The sequence below is a fragment of the Chanos chanos genome, chromosome 3 (genome assembly GCF_902362185.1).
Source record: "Chanos chanos chromosome 3, fChaCha1.1, whole genome shotgun sequence".
In the NCBI taxonomy this organism is placed as follows: domain Eukaryota; kingdom Metazoa; phylum Chordata; class Actinopteri; order Gonorynchiformes; family Chanidae; genus Chanos; species Chanos chanos.
The window spans coordinates 19,401,605-19,418,672 of NC_044497.1; the positions used below are offsets into that span (position 1 = coordinate 19,401,605).

The following is a 17,068-nucleotide window of genomic DNA, read 5'->3' on the forward strand; positions in this document are numbered from 1 at the left end:
TTTATGAATGAATGCATGATTTAATTAAGGAAATTCTTCGCTTACTTTGTAACGTGGCCCGAGAACCACTCAGGTGTATGGTCATTTCGGTAACTGATTTTGATAACATTCATTCGCTGTACCTTACGGTCACGTGCATGCACGTATTTTAGTAGAGTTGTTCCTGCTTCCCTCAGTAGGGTCGAGCATGACTATTTGAGTTCGTAAGTGCACGTTTTGTCAAAGTTTAGTTTTACATTATTGTAACAGCAATTGTGAGAACGGAGTGAGATCGCTGTTAGACTAGAATATAACATAAAATTGCGACTAAGCTTTTGTACATTGCTTCCGGTCTTTGGTTGCAGTTTTAAGCAGAGTGTTCACATACAATAGCACAAGACACGGCAGACAGAACAGAACACAATCCAAGAGTTTTATCTCACCTGCTGTGTGCTAAAATCAAATCCCAAGTAGCAGGAATTTGTTTGTGAATCCATTCTATTTGTAACTGTTATGTGGCGGAAAGATGGACCTTACTTCTGAGCCCCTTATATTTAAAGGGACAGTACACGGGAGAAAAGGGCACATTAATAAACTTTGGACTCCGAACTTTAATCCACGCTCAGTCAGTTATTCTGCTGCTCAGTAACCAACCAAAATGTTCTGTTATTCGTAGAGAGTTTAACGTATTAGTAAATGTTGAGCTTACGTAAGCATATTTTGGTGTATTATTTACAACCCTTAAAACACGTTAAATTTATTCATGATCTTTTTCCACGGTTTATTTCAAACAGATATCATTTTCAAGTATTTTCAGGATAGTCTTGTGGACAGGGAATTTTTGGATTTCTGACCTTAGCCATAGCCAAGCATTCACGTTTTCTTTGCCTGACTACTCAGACGCAAAGTGTCCTTCACTGTTACTGGAGGAAGAAGGCATGCTAGTCAAAGACAGTGAGAAATCAAAGACACTCAGGTCTAATAACTTTACTGGATATTTATACCTTGAAAGTGTTTGAACCTCATTAGAACCATACTCATTATTATTATCAGCCCTATCTTTCAGCAACAGGATATAACTGGCATTTCAAACAATGAGTGGAAGTGGGAGGGAAGAGGTGCCCTTGGTAAGACGTCCAATACAGGGGCATGAAGACATTTCTTGGCAAACTCAAACATCTAGTGAGTAACTGGAAAAAATCGTATCAAAGCATTATTGTATCTTTTGACATAGCATATGATTCGAAGCTTCATTTTAGGTCTGAGTGTGTGTAGATATTTTAATCACAAACATCTTCCTTTCCTTCGTGAAACATGTTCGATAGAGAATGAAAATATATGCTTAAAGGATCTCTTGTCTCTGGAAGCGACGAGCCAAGGAAACTAACCAGTATTATATAACAGCAGAGTATTAGATCAGCAAAGATTCTGTGCTGTATCAACGATCTGCAGTTCAAGGGTAATGTGGGTCGGGGTGATTAATCGGTTACTTTTGTTCGCTGTTGCATTTGAGACTTTATTAAGGTCATTGCAGTCATTCATAATTGAACTCTTGAGTCAATTGACATGCACAAACACTCGGTGAGGAGTTTTATATGATCCACCTGAATGAACAACTCACAGTCAATACGTCACGCCAAGACTCACCCATAACTTCAACAATGCTGTGTCAACACACAGTCAATTGACACATTTATGACACTACTCTTTGCTGTGTATTTAAGTTAGATATATAGATCTGCGACATTTAATGGATACTTAAACACGTTTTTTTCTTCTTCTTCTTCTTTTGACTGTCAAGTAATTTAATATGTGCTGTTTATTATTGTGTATTAGTAATTTTTGTAATGGGCCTACAATATAAGTGAAAAGCAGAAAAGTTATACATTGATAAAATTGAATATGTTAGGCTTAAATATTACAAACAGTACTTTGTTTGAGATTCTAGGTTTGAAGTACTAGTGAGAGGCTTACATTTGTTATTTCATTTATTTTTGGGTCTCTATGTACTGCACCTCTAAAAGGTGAAGTTTTCTCCTCCCATTTGTGTGATATGGGTAATTTTACCCCGTTGCTATCCAGAAAACGAGCAACCTTGAATGTGCCTCGATTGTTTACATATAGTTGGAACTCTCCTTGGCAGTGCCCACTTTGTACACAGCTGCACGTTTAATAATCTTCATACGATGGTTCAGGGATTATCATCCATGATAGTGTAGCCAATAAAAAGAATATTAAAAAAGAACACATCGCCACTGATGCAAACAGGATGTCGTCATGCTGTTGCTCAGATTTGACGTGTCCGTGGGAACAGGTAACAAGATCTGCAAAGTTCGTCGAGGAAGCGATTTACGAGGGACAGGACCAAGACGAGGGGTTTGCCTCAGTTCCAACAAGAATGGATATTGCACTTTTAAAAGAACAATACAACTGGATAAAAGAGAAGCAACGGAACGAAACCCGTGTGGTTATGTTCAAAAAAGGTATATGGAGTGCTTGTGAGAGTTAATGAAGTAGTCGTTGCGTTTAACCTCTAAGTGCTTAAATTGCGAGCAGACAAATTATTTTTCATCCTAATAACTATGAACCTCTGTAGGCTACTTGCGCTTTCAGCTGGAATACAACCAGAATGCTACGTAGCTCTTTCGACTTGACCGATTTTAATTGTACTAGTCTAATATGACAGTTTTTATATTACTTTGTGACAGTGTCTGACTTGTAATTTGAAGCAAACGTAGTTAAATATCACTTGAAACTGAATGATCAAACAACCAACCTAGTACACTAATGAAATGTGTACTTAGCAAGTGTTTAATGTTTGAAAACTTGTGCAGACAAACTTCATATGCCGTAGTTCAGACTCAGCTCAGATTACATCTGTGTTAACCTATAAAACCGCTGGTCCCGTACAGAATATTAGATGGTATATAGCCGATTTAGGGCACCCCAGCTTTTCAAATCCACTGCATTCTTCAGTTTGCATAGACTAGTTTATTCTTCATATGTTAATAGAGTATTTTTTTGCAGCCTTAAGTAGAAGTGATTCCTGAGACTGTAACTGGACGCACGTATCTGCAAAATCACAACTTGGCATAACTAAAAACATAAAACTAATGCACTATACGCCGTTCGTTCCCTCTTTCTCTTTTTCTGTGCAGCAGCATCAAACAAAGAGGAGATTAGTGGCAAATCTCTCATCAGTGTGGTTCCCATGTGCCAGTCCAATGAGAGTGTTGTAAGGCACAAGCCTAGCCGGGAGGTAGAGTTTGATTTTGTCAGGGACCCGGAGCGGGCTCCTTGGCGGACTCATTTGGGTTTGCATCGAATGGCCAGCACAAACAACTGTATCGAACTGCAACAGCAACCCGACAATGTAGCGGCTAATCAGAACTCTGCGCAAATAGACAGCCTCTCTAGTGATCGCTCAGAGTCAAATACAGACTCCAGCGACAAGCTCTCCCTCAGTTCTGAGGATCCAAAGAGTGACTACAGTCTGGAAAGCAGAACGGAAGAGAATCCTGATCCCACAAGCTCCAGAAAACTGTCGGCACCAGCGGTTCTGTCCAGACAGCGGAGTTTTGGTGGATACAAGGCCTCGCACATTCCCATGAGCCCTATTCATTACCCCTTCCCACATCTTAAATGCCCAAAGAAATCAGAGGCAGCCCGGAGGCTTGGGATGTATTCGTCGTTTTAACGGAGAAGCTGGGATGAGAGAGAAAGGACACATAGTTGTGCAGTTCACTCTTGACACCCATATTAGTTTTTGCTGATATTATGATAGTGTTCGTGGAACATAGATCCTCAGACATTGGAACCGATCCGTTTGAGGGGGAAAAAACCAAACAAATTTGAGTAATATTTTCTTTGGCTGAAATATTTGTGGTGTTATGACAAAATCATCGTTAAAACTGCAATATTTTGAAGTCATAGCCGATTATGCGGGCGTGTAGGCTGTGTGAGCAGAATTCTGTTTTTGCTGTACACTTCTGATTTATCGTCCTAAACTCTTCACGCCGACCGCAGCATGCACAAACAGCATGTTAACCATGGAGACTCCTTCAGGTTATTGTATAATTTTTAACATCTTTCACGCTTACATTAGTTTCATGAATGTGGACCACAATCAGCCCAGGATTAGCAAGCCACATTTAGCAAAATTATGTGATGGGAATGCCTTGTTCTTACAGTATTTGCTTCACATTGTAACAAATTCAACCAATTCTTGCTCTGTATTCTGTCCTGTAACTGTAATCAACAGAACACGTGGTGTATGAATCTCTCTTTTGAAAAATGCCTACTGCTTTTAAGATGCTGAAATCCAAATCAATTAAATTGATTTGACCTTTCGTGTCTTACATTTTCTTAAGGGATTGTCTGAACTGTGCACAGTTAAACCGTGAAAAGTCTGTCTGTGTCTGACAAATTACAATGAGGGTGCACATGTCCACTCCCTAATCCTAGCCCCAAAGCTCTACGGTACATTTGACCATAGTGATAATCCGAGGATCATTATTCAAGGATCTGCTGTGTACGCCCATTCTACATCACATCGAAACAAAATGTCTTTCTTAACATTGCTGTCCTGCACCTGGTACGTTCTGTTTTTAAGACATTTCATTGAACTGCATGCTTTCAGTGATATTTCGTATAAATCTGCTGCTACTGACTACACAGGAAACCTTAGACCAGTTTTGGTTTGTTGCGATAACGAGATGACAATATAAAAGTAACAACATAATTGACTGAACTGAATCGTTCCCTACGTGGTTCTGGGGAGGACTCTAGCCTAAGTGAGAATCATCCGCAATCGGTCTTGCACGAAATTGTTCAGCTCCAAGTCTACAGGCGGCGATATACATATCGTAAAACGTGCGCGTTCTATGTAAGAAGAAGAGGGACGGAAACAACTGGAAGATGGGAACTAAAAACGAAAACATAACGGTCACGTGATAGTCTGAATAAGGTGACCAAACGCCATACGAGGTGTATACAACATATAAGACTAGCCCAATCAAAATAACAACCAAGGACTAACTGTAGCATCGAGTATTTCTATCAACAAATAAGCACATACAATTCGGGCTGAGTAGCAACTAAACAATGTAACCAGATGGTGGTTCATGCTACCCAGTGACAAGACTGTAGAATTCCCCTTGTTTGCTGGACAAACTATCACTTTCGTTTTACCTGATGCCGATGCTCTTCATTTTAGCACAAAACGAAAAATGACTGAAGAATACATACATTCAAAGCTGATTTCTCTGCTTAGAAATGAAAAGATTGAACTATGGAATCCACCTTATACGACAGACGACGAACAACCTGGACAGCAAGTCATACAGGTCAGTAATCTGAGTGACGTTTTAGATATCTTCCTCCGAGCTATATTTTTGTTGTCCTGAATGTGAAACAGCACAGACACAACTCATTTGCTCACGGCAGTGGCGTCATTAAGATTTTACCGATCATGTTTTCAGGAGCTTGCGGAGAAGTATTCCTCTTGTATTGGTATTTCTGTCCTCGAGGTCGTAGCTGTCTTGGAGGACATCAGGCTGCAAGCCCTCATCAAGGGAAGAGGGAACAAGCAATTCAAAGAAACGTCTGTGGCCACTCTGGAAATCAACTTACCTAGACCATCTCAAGAGGTTTGAAATACTGCTGTCGTCACCTAGTTCCTCCTGACAGATAACTCATTTATCACTGATGATAGTGTGTTTCATCGTTACCCCTCTGCTTCTAGAGTGAGAAAGATGAAAAGAAAAGGAAATACAAAATGCAAACTAAACTGGATGTCACTGCTCAAGAGTTCATGAACAAGTAAGTGGAGGTTAGATTGTGTTTGCAGTATAACCTCATGTCAGTGAACTTGAATCAGTCTGTGATATATCTTAGCATGTCTTATTTTCTTGCAAAGGATTACAGAAGAGTTTGGCTTTGAGTATTTCACACTGATTGTGAGTGGCAAGAAACTTTCACCAGGTATGTACTGAGGAGGATGTCCATGACTAAAGGGGGATTTTCAGTTTTACAACAATTTACTCTTTGTAAGATAATTTGACACAAGCAAAGTAATTAAACTGGCTGCCTCAATCATTAACTTTAAAATGCTGAGGCAAAGCATTTTATAAACAATCTTTGTTTTACTTGTTTTGCCTAAACAGCCTGACAAGAGTGATCTTACATGGTCTTGGTGTGTCACTTTTAGATAAGACCCTTCAGGAACAAAACGTAAAGAATAACAGTAAAGTGATGATTCTGAAGCAGGCCACCCCAGAGAAGAAAGAAGAGATGGTCAAAGACGATGAGAAGAATCGCTCTCAGAACGAATCCCTTCGAAGGACTCAGAAGGGCTTTGAGATCCTTTCTGAAAGAGGTGAAGTCTGCTCACCATTTCTAATATGTTCTCTCTCCTTCTATCCCCATGGGACACACAAGGTAACTGCAGGATTTGTAGACATAAATAAAGACATGTCTTTTTTGGACGTTATGGACCTTTTCACCATTAATTGGCACAGTGTTTACAAAATGCCACAGTCACCATACAGTGATTGACCAGTGAATGACTACAACACACACCGTTGTCATTCATAATGTTCCCAGCGTTAATGCATTTACCACTGTATGTGACAACAGTGTTAATATAACTAGCAGTTAAAAGATAAACGATTTCTTTAGAAAATGACATATTTGTCTGTGAATTTCAGATGGCAGTGAAGATCCTGAGACAACCCCATTCCTGGAGATTGCAGACCAGAAAGGAAACCCCCTACAAATCCCTCCAGAGGAGAAGAAGGCACAAATATGACTCTCCCATGACTTTCATCACTTTGCCATTAAAAAGAGCAACAGACAGTTTACAAATAATAATAATAATAATAATATTTATTTAGAGCCCAATATCACTATTTATAGTCTCAAAGGGCTTTACATGTCTATAACAAAGTCAAATCAAAATTATATCATGCATAAGTTCGAGAAAATAGATAAGTCTTTTTTACAGCTCAGTGCCGTGAAAAAGAAATATGTTCATTAGTTTCAAATGAAAACAGTGCCTTTAGCATGGGGATTGTAATGTGTTTATCTGTTGGTGTTTTTGTAATTCCAGGCCCTGATACTGGCCATGGGTTTCCACGAGAAAGGCAGAGCGCTGATGAAGAGGAGGGAGTATGAAGGTGCACTCGATCACTTGACCCAGGCAGACGAGCAGTTTAGGTACAGTCCACTCTCCTTTGTGCTTAATCTTAGTGCTAGAAGGTTCTTTAGAGCAGAACAATGTTGTGGAATTGTGGAGAGATTAAAAGAACATTTAGTATCCATTATAGATTTAACATAAACGTAACTATCAAGCAGAATTCAAATAACTGATTTTTTAATGAAGAATATTTGTGTTCTTTTCTCTGCTGTGGTGTTTTGGGTGCAGTAAATGTGAGTCCAGATTGTTGGAGATGGTGGATAACTATGCTGTCCTCCAGCTGGATATTGTGTGGTGTTATCGTGCTCTGGAGGCATCACACTGCCTGGACAATGGGCTTCAGAGGCTGAAGACGGCTGAGGAATGCTTTAAAAAGTGCTATGGAGATGGCTACTCCAGACTCCAGCAGATCAAGGTTTTAGGAAAAACAAACAAACAAACAGAGTATATACTAGATGAAAGTAAAAGAGAGAAAAACCTGAGAATTGTGAATAATAAAAAGAATAATGAAAATACTCTAGGACTGTAGACATTGCTTTCAAAAGGTTTTCTTTTTTTTCAGTGTCCTGAATCATTACACTTTATATTGTTTTCGCTTGAAATGTGAAACTTGATGTTTTTAACTCATCTTACCCCTCACTTGCAGTGTGTAATATTCTGGAGGGTTTTATGTTCCTTTGGTTTCCAGGGAAACACCGGAGGGGAGCAGGTTCTGTTTTTAAGGCTTTACCTCCTGCAAAGTGTTCTGGCCTATGCAAAAGGAAAGGAGAAGGAGTCGATGGAGAAACTAAAACAGGTCAGTGATTAGCGATACTTGGTTCCTTACATAGAAGATGAAGGGAACCCCTGATAAACACATTTTCTAAAAAAAAACAAACAAAAAAAACCCACATCTCTGCTGGACACCGGTGTGCGTCCTTGTCTAACTGAAAGAAGTTTAATGTGCATCAGTGTTTGGGTTGTGCTCCAGGCAAACATAATCCCCTCCGATCTCCCCTGTGTGAACCTATCTCTGGATGGGGTCTGATGGTGTTGTATTGGCTGTTTGCTTTTCCCAGGCTGAGGAACTGTACAGTCGTCTCAATCTGGACCCGGAGAAGATGGACCAGCTGATGAGTATGGGTTTCTCCGAGCAGGAGGCCAGACTGGCTCTCAGAGCCTGCAGCGGAGATGTGTCCAGAGCAGCACAACACATCACCCAGAGGAGAGAGGTTAGATAACACTAACCAACCAGATACACTTTCACTCACTCTCTCTCTCTCTCTCTCTCTCTCTCTCTCTCTCTCTCTCTCTCTCTCTCTCTCGCCCTCTCTCTCTCTCTTTATTTTCTGTTTCATTCTTTTGCTTTAATTGGACTGTTCCATCAATGCAGTGTGTGAACACTAGAGGAGTGTTTGAGCGACAGAAAAACAACACTGTGGATGGAGGTGTTAGTGTAATGGCATAAGATTTTACTGAACTGTAGACTGAGATAAGATAGGTAAGATTTTGTCTGTTCATCAGGAAAAGAAGAAACTGAAAAGAGAGGAGAGGGAGAAGAGGAGACGGCGTTTAGACAGCATTAACACTCTGGTTGGACTGGGATTCACCAGGAGAGAAGCGGCAGAAGCACTACACAAGGCTAAGGGCAACATTGATCAGGCCTACGTGGTGAGAAAAAACATTTCCCGAATGTCCACTACTTGTATATTTGGCCATTATGCTGAGTGTGCAATCTAACAGTTTAACACATTTTAGGCTTTATTACCTGTACTTGGACTGTATGTTTGACTGCATAAACTGTTAAATGGAATTTAAGCACATGATATTTTGCTGGCAGAAATACGCTGTGTTCCAGATATATACTCAACTCTTTAAATTTCTCTCCTTAGAATCTTCTAGACTCCACTAGGGCATTTAGTGAAGCAAACGACTCAAGAATGGGTCCGTTAGATCCAAACAGAGAAGTCCTGGTAAGCCAGGTAAGCCCTGTTTGTGTGTGTATGTGTGTTTGAACACCTGAGTTAATCTCAGGACAGGAATGTCATTAAAATATAATTCAGCACAGTGTCTCAGGGCACCAACACTTTCTGCTATTTCGTGCACAGATATGTACAATCTCTTAATAAATACATGTGTTAGGAGCATATATGTTAACTGTAACTGCATATAAATGGAAAACTGACTCTTCCTGCCCCCCCCCCCCCCCCCCTCTTTTTGTCTCCAGCTTTGCCTTATGGGCTTCCAGAAGGAGATGGTCGTAGCAGCTCTGAATGCAACAGAAGATAACCCTGACCTTGCTACCCAGATGCTGATGGACCACCAGGGGATCCTCCCACCAGAGTTGCTCTCTCCTTCTCCCCCATCATCATCATCTGAGGAGCCGAGCACCTCCTCTGGGGCTGGCTCAACCGGTGAGGGATGGTTCAGTATTCATTTGATCCTCCTTAGAAATCCCGTTCAGATCCAAATGACAAGGGGAAACAAGACGAGAGTTTTATCTAAAACTAGGGGGTCCACACTGCATTAAACACAAAAATGACTGTTTCCATAGTAGCAGGTGTTTAAGATGATGAATCTTTTCTTTTATTCTGATCAAAAAAACATTTTGGGTAAAGGATTAATGCAACGGTACCATCCAGACCAGGTCGTACCCTTAAGCGCAGTCCACTTCCTGACTCCATTAGTCTTGTTGACTTCCCAGGCATTCTCACCAGGCTTTCCCCATTGCTTTCACCCAGGAACCCTTTTGTTAAGTTAAAGAGCAATTGTAGACTGTTTTCTTTTTTTGTTTATTTGTTTTTCTGGTTGTCTCCAGGTTCAAGCAACCTGGATGCAGATCTGGTGAATGAGGTTTTGGATGACATCCCAAGACATGAGGAGGATTACCTGGACCTCACTTTGGATGAAGAGAGTGACGTTATAGCTCAGATGAGATCTTACCTGGAGAACTGCAAACCCTCCTCTTAAAAAGAGGAGGTCTTTTTGCTCTTTGAGGAGACCTGAAAACTAATAATTTAGCTCAAGTCCTTCACTGGACAGTGCCGAAGGCCACCGTTCTGAGAGCACTTCATGTCAGAAGAGTGCCAGTTCTTTAGTTCTTTGGAAGGTAGATCTTAATAACATAAAATGTAAACTTTATATTTACAGAAAATCTCAGTTAAAACTCAAGGTAAAATGCTCATTCTCATTACAAAGTTAACATCATATTAAAAGAATGTAGATGTGATTTTACGCTCTAAACTGACGACACGACCTTGCAACTGCAATAACTTCTTTCAAATTTTCTACATTTCTTTCATTCTTAAATTTACTGCAGTTCTTAACTAAAAAGCTTTAAATTAAAAGTTTTTGAGAAGAATAGTATGGCTGAATGCCCCTCTGTTGGCTGATACATCGTTTGCAGATTCGGTTTCCGTTTGAAATTAAATGAAAGAATTTTGAATTTGTGGTTTACGAAGTAGTTTCTAAATTAAGATTGAGATTTAGGTTTGATTTTCACCAGTGTTCTGCACCATATGAAGATAAGCATGCCATGGTTTAAAGCTATTGTCAGTTTAGTTGTTGATTTGAAAGCCAGTTGATTAATATGCAATAAAGACATTTTCAGATTTTCTTCAGCTTGATCAGTCTCAGTGTTGATGACTCTTATTTTTCCATATTTGAATGGATATAGAAGAAAACCTAAGAATGGTCCCTTTTATCCATATTATGTGGATAAAATGTATATAGATAAAAGATTACATGGATAAAAAGATATATTTTAAAAACTTCTCAATAACTTATCTGCCGTTGTTGTTGGGTATGTTGAAATAACTTGTTAGTGCTCTTTTGACATCAATTAAGACATGTTAGAATATGTGTAATTCACAAAGATTATATAGTGTTTGTTTTTCTTTCTCCATAAAGATCATTTTCTTCTCCCTTTATTCATCCAGTTCACTCACCCTCACACAGTTACATTAACAGAGGCAGACACGTCAGTGTTTGATAAAATACTGTTCTTCTTTCTTTCGTGTCTTGTTTGAGTGGTTTATTTTACATTTTCAGAGGTAAAGGTTGAGTGATAGGGGGAAAGAAGGTGACAGTCTATGATGTTGGCGAAGAGAGGGAAAGAGGGTTGGGAAGGTTGGAGGGAGGGTTTTTTAGAAGTAGTTGACAACCCTGCGGATGGATTGGATGTTGGGATTCTGGGCCTGCCACTCGTTGTGGCCACAGTAGTTTCCTCTCTCCACGATGTACATACGCCCACGGAAGTTTGGCTCCTCATACATGACCCAGCTTCAGAGAGACACCAACAAAAAACACCCAACATTACATTGCTAGTTTCACTTGCTAACACTCAGTTACGCTAGTGCTAGCTAAAGTGCCAAAGTCGGTGCTTAATAATAATAATAATAATAATAATGTCAGAAGCCTGAGTTAGCAGCAAAGACTAAGGGATTTTCTATGTGTAATTGTGGAGTACAACTAGCATTTAAACCTACAACGATAACATTTTACCACAAGAAGTGGAAAATGAGTACTACAGTTAAAGATTCAGTAGGAAGACTCAATAAAATAAAATCAAATAAAAACCTGGACCAGGACATATGCAAAGAAGAAGACTAGCTTATGGAGTTTATGTGATATTGGGCTCTAAATACACTTGAAACTTGAACTTGAAATTAGATTAGGAGAAAATAATAAAAACATACATGTAGCGTAAAATGTGTAATGTCCAATGTAAAAGTGTACAGGTACTTAAGCTAAGTTTGGTAGACAGGCAATAGTCCAACCAAATCCATTACATCAGATTTAAGAAGGTCTGTTCTCCCCATCTCACTAAATCTGTTTTAACGGGGCACTGTGGCAGAATGTGAGAGTACAGTAATTCCATGTGTTGACCAGTGTGTGAGTGCTGATCATTAAATTAGCCCGGGGCCCTCTGCTGACTCACAGAGCCAAAGAAATCATTCACTTTTTTAAATTAAATTTCGATGCTCTGAATCTTATAGCACAATTGTTACACTAATGCCACAGCTCCATTTACGAAACTAAAACAGTGCTTTAGCTGTGCATGTGTGTGTGTGTGTGAGTTTTATGTCTATGTGTGTGTATGCCCAAGGAGGTTGTCTTCTACCCATGATTTAGGCTGGCAATTATAAGTAATCATGGCATAAGTCTTAAAGTGGTAAATACTAATTTAGACAGAGAACATCTGTAAAACTACAGTCTTTTACACTGTGCTGAAGCAGTGTTCAGCAAATGATGGTTCTATCTATGTAACTGTCAGATATCACTACAGTCATGAGATTATGCATTTAAGGCATTGCTTCCCTCTCCTGTCATCTGTGTTATGTGAGTTACTGATCAACTGTGTGTTGCCTTGTCCCTAAAACCGCACAGACCTGTTATACAATATTGACCGACTTTTAAAAAACACTGGTAGAACGTTGTATGTGTTGAGCTTTTGGCACTTACGCTCCGTCGCCGAAGACCCTGACGGAGTTGACGCATTTGCTAAAGCCGCGGCTCTGTAGGAAAGGGCAGTCGTCGCAGAACTCCATGCACTGGCCGCTGTAGTTACAGCCCTCGAATAGTTCAATCCTGTAGTGCTCACCATGCTGGGTCAAACAGGGACACGCTCGCATGTTTAAAACAGCAAGGCATTTTTACACACACCTCATAACGTACGTTCTCACTTACACTCCGTGTACAATACGCCCAGTATCACAAATTAACACCACACCGCCACGGTCTTACAGATCTTCACACCTCACTACAAAAAAAAACTGCCATCACACAGTCACAGCAGATCACAATACCATTCACACATGCACACAAAAGACTCTCTGGGGGCTCCTATACAGCTGACAATGCACATGAACTACCATATAATAAAGTAACTGGTTCACAGATAGTGCTTTGGTGTGCCTGCCTCTTTCTTTTCAAATTATTTTCTTGATGCTGTGGGGTAAAGCCAGTTTCAGACAACACATTTGTTCCAAAGGGACAAAAAAAATAAAAAATTAATTAAAATCTGTCCCACATAACTCATTTCTTTTCATTTGTTTTAACTGACTCCTTACATGCTGTATTAATTACAGCCATCACACCGTGCATGGTGGACAAAAACAGTGTCCTTATTGCTTTAATAGTATGTTCTGGTCCTTGAGTGTCACTTCTTTTGTGTGAGATTGTACAGGTTGATTAAATTAAGGCCGAACCCTGACCCTTCTCAGACCCGGCCATACTCACCATCCTGATTGGCTTGCAGGAGCCCATGTGGTCATTGTGGGAGTTCCAGCGCTGGAATTCGGGGTACTCGCCGCGCTCCAGCATGTACTGTTGGCCCTTGAAGTCAGGATGGTCGTAGCAGATCCATGCGCCGCTCTCCACACGGATGGAGTTCACGCGGTTCATGAAACCGCGGTCCTGGAAGTTATCGCAGTCGCCATATACCTCCAGCTTCCGACCGGTGAAGCACTTACCCTCGTAAAACACTATCTGAGGGGAAATAGGGCAGACGGCAAACACACACACACACACACACACACAGGGTTTCCATTATGGTATGAAAAATGTGCCAGTATCCCCAAGATTACATGACTGTCTGCTTGGTCACTGCTTACTGTTAGCTCCAGTCAAAATACCAGTCAGATAAAGAGGGTGGAGCAAAACCCTGGCTCTCAGCAGTCCTTTTAAATAACGCAATGATATTTTCAGCTAAAGACGATAAAATGTGACACAGGCTTTTGGAAATGATTAAAATATTATCAGGGAGTCTCTTTCTCCTTCTGTCATTTCATTCATAAATTCCTTGTTAGGCCTCAGGAATCACACCTGTTTGTCACTTTCATAAATTACATTGCAAAATTATTGTAAATATTTCCTCAGAACTAATAAACGGATTGAGACCCCAGTCCAAGCCATTTCTACCGTTGCTAAAACAGAATCTCAAGACATTTTGGGGAAAAAAGGACATTCGTGCACCATCTGCTACATTTTCCGCTAATTAACCATATTAATAAGCAACAAACAATCTCAAGAAGAAAAAGGAAAGGGGATGTAACAGTGACTGGTACTCAGTAGGACAGCTGAACACTGGGTCCTAATGCACCAGTTGAAAGCTAACAGAATGGAAAGTGAAAATGTCAATTATCAAGTTACCAAAGGGCAGGGAGCACCATCTTTCTCAGGCCATACAGACACATATGCAAACACTTATAACTATGTAATGCTGATATCAGTAACAGACTGGAGGTCTCAGTTAGCTTATAGAGGACTATACATGTGTGTGTGTTCAGATTCGCTCCAGAAGCTTACCTTTCCAGAGTACTGCGACATTTTCCACTGGATACTGTCCAACCTGACCCACAAGTAAGAAAGTGTAATAGTGAAAAATTTGGACACCCCAATATATATGGCCGTGTGTGTGTACGGTCATATCGCGAGGTTTGCCCAACAATGGGCACATAATGGAGGACTTAGAGCTTTCGCTGGGTTGACATTTTCTCTGTTTCACTTTTGGCTGTGCTGATTCTGGGATTTGTCTGAGTGGGGCGTGTGCACCAGAGAACACAATGGATTTTGCTTGGCTTGACTTTGTGAAGCCGTTTTACACATGCTCTGTTGTAGCTGTCTCTCTAATGCATGTTCAACGCATAGTGGGCAAGCATACACAGAGAGAATGAGTGAGAGAAAGAGAGGGAGAGAGAGAAAGGAAGAATGAGAGAGACGATGGGAGGGTGTCTGTATGTGTGTGGCTGTGTGGCAGAGAGAAAGAGAGAGAGAGAGTGGGAGGGTGTGTGTGTGAGGGAGTGAAAAGTGGTGAAAAGGTTTGTGACTATGTACTCGTGTGTGGGGTAGGGTAATATTGTCCTTGTTGCCATGGCAGCCAGGTGGCAGGCATTCTGCTGTTGGAGCACTAAGAGGAAAAAAAAGCTTTAATTATCTTTTTCTGTACACCCCCAAAAAAGCACCTCTGTGTTGTCTCCATGCCACTCACCCTAGGTGGGAACTGGAGAGCTTACAGCTGGTGCTTCACACCTCAAGAGTTACCTGTCTGCATTTCCAAGGTCTTGCACTTTCCAAACGGTTATTTAAAGACTTCTGGATTCAACTCATTTATTACAGAAGTGGTTTCTGCCTCAGAACAACTGTGTGAAACACCCTGTGGAAGGCAATGTGAATGTCCTCTTTAATCTTAAATTGTTCTTAAATAGATCTTTTTTCTTTCTTTTTTTTAACCAGACATAAAGAATGATGTCAGCCAGGCCAAAGTGCTATTACAAACTTCAACAAAGTATGATGAAATTATTTTTTTGGTGTTTACCCCTCGCTCTCCATCCTGAAAAACAAATTGAAGCTTTAAAAATGTAAGATAACAGAGTAAATCTATAGCAGGAGTGGTGCTTGGCGTGAAGCCCGGATCAGGCAGAAAACTCAGCAGATTCTCTGCCTTTCACTGCATCATGGTATTAGATTACAGCCTGGGAAAGTGGAGCGCTGTGTTCATCTCCTGCATAGCCATTAGAGGAGCATAAAGCTATTTCATACAGACGAAAGCACTCCTCTACAAAAACCTACACACCCTCTCATGCCAATGAGACAATGACTCCTCATTCATATCGTTGTCAGTGGGTTTACTTCTGTATAGTAGAATTCAACTGGGCTGTTTGCCACCAGACTCAATGTACAGGTATAGATGTCAGCTTTCAAGCAACTGCTGTTTTTCTTTTTTTATTATTATTAAAATGACAGTGTTATTGGTGTAATTGGGAGGGGTCATCGTACTGTCTGATCTTGCCAGGTTTTGCTTCCGGCATTTAAGTGTTAGGTATTAATTGCCTAATTAGCATTTAATTAATACAACGGATCATTTCTGTTTTAAAAATACCCCTTGGCTTGGTGGGTTATTCTAACAACCTCTGTAATTGACTAAAAAAGGTAACCCCCAAAAAACAACAGCAAGCACATGTATATATATATATATAAAAAAAGAAAAAAAAACACAAACAAAAAACCCAAAGGTGTCAGTGCTCGGAGTTAAAATGTGCTAGAGAACGTAACCCCTGGCACCCAAGGCCATACGCTGTGTTTTAGAAGAGAACCGATGATCCCGCCCAAAGCTCATGTGAGCATGTCCAATAATAGACATCACAATATGATTTACTGTATCTGTGAATTAACTTTCCCTGACACATCCTTCACTCCGTTAAAGCTGAAGATAATGACAAAAAAAAGAAAAATGAAATAAATGAAACCAATTTTCTGAGACTGTGTTAAGAGTCAATATTCTGATTAATATAACCAAACAGAATTAAGGTCAGCTATTCACTCAGATGAAAAAAAAAAGTCCTCTTTATATGAGAAATGACAACGCACTGAAACATAAATGATAAAAATAAGGTCGAGAATCAAGCTATGCCTTAACCAAAGACCCAAACGCTCACTCGTTTAAATGTCCCATGACTTCAATTTTTCATTAAACATTCTCTCTCTCTTCCTGAGGATCATATGGTCCATCTCAACCTTGGTTTGAGCAGATCCATTGCAACACAAAGACTCTCCGCTTCTGCTTCACTTATTACATCTCTTCTCCTTTCTTTCTCTCTCTCTCTCTCTCGCTCTTTTTTTTCAAATCATTTGATTTTAAAATGATCTCATGCATAATAAATTAGCAACTGTGGTCTGCAGTGAAATCAAACTCTTCTTTTAATGATTAAAAAAAACAAAATCAATACCATTCGCCTCTGAAGAGAATGAATGCTGGCAAATTTATTGGCCATAATTACTCTTTTAAGAAATACAATATACAAATTTATAAGGGTTGGGGAGAAAGAGGGGAAAAGTATGGCAAGGTAGAAAAGCAATGAAGGAAGGGAATCCAGAAGAATAAAAGGAAAGAGGGAAGGTAAGGCTTCATATCTG

General features: G+C 40.1%; 4 protein-coding genes across 5 annotated transcripts in view; 2 read left to right on the plus strand and 2 right to left on the minus strand.

Moving 5' to 3' along the window:
• The window catches only part of xylb (xylulokinase homolog (H. influenzae)), a 40,701-nt gene extending 40,164 nt beyond the window's left edge, over positions 1-537 (minus strand). For both annotated transcript variants that reach the window (XM_030768568.1, XM_030768569.1), the window contains exon 1: positions 423-537. In XM_030768568.1, the coding sequence (XP_030624428.1) occupies positions 423-476 (54 nt within the window). In that variant the 5' untranslated portion in view covers positions 477-537. The remainder of the gene's footprint in view (positions 1-422) is intronic.
• A 1,710-nt stretch (positions 538-2,247) lies between these two features.
• Positions 2,248-4,290, plus strand: LOC115808545 (uncharacterized protein C9orf152-like). The gene is made up of 2 exons (XM_030769959.1): positions 2,248-2,462; positions 3,138-4,290. Exons 1-2 carry the CDS (start codon positions 2,249-2,251, stop codon positions 3,674-3,676), a joined length of 753 nt encoding a protein of 250 aa, XP_030625819.1. The 5' UTR covers position 2,248; the 3' UTR covers positions 3,677-4,290.
• Positions 4,291-4,982: 692 nt separating this feature from the next.
• On the plus strand, positions 4,983-10,706 carry nub1 (negative regulator of ubiquitin-like proteins 1). The gene is made up of 14 exons (XM_030768702.1): positions 4,983-5,324; positions 5,460-5,627; positions 5,723-5,799; positions 5,897-5,961; positions 6,188-6,355; positions 6,687-6,775; positions 7,088-7,194; positions 7,403-7,589; positions 7,863-7,970; positions 8,233-8,385; positions 8,678-8,824; positions 9,046-9,135; positions 9,381-9,567; positions 9,972-10,706. Exons 1-14 carry the CDS (start codon positions 5,103-5,105, stop codon positions 10,121-10,123), a joined length of 1,920 nt encoding a protein of 639 aa, XP_030624562.1. The 5' UTR covers positions 4,983-5,102; the 3' UTR covers positions 10,124-10,706.
• Positions 10,707-11,298: 592 nt separating this feature from the next.
• Positions 11,299-14,482, minus strand: crygn2 (crystallin, gamma N2). The gene is made up of 4 exons (XM_030769979.1): positions 14,462-14,482; positions 13,394-13,642; positions 12,617-12,759; positions 11,299-11,434 (listed from the first exon to the last, which is right to left on the minus strand). Exons 1-4 carry the CDS (start codon positions 14,480-14,482, stop codon positions 11,299-11,301), a joined length of 549 nt encoding a protein of 182 aa, XP_030625839.1.
• Between the last annotated feature and the right edge of the window lie 2,586 nt (positions 14,483-17,068).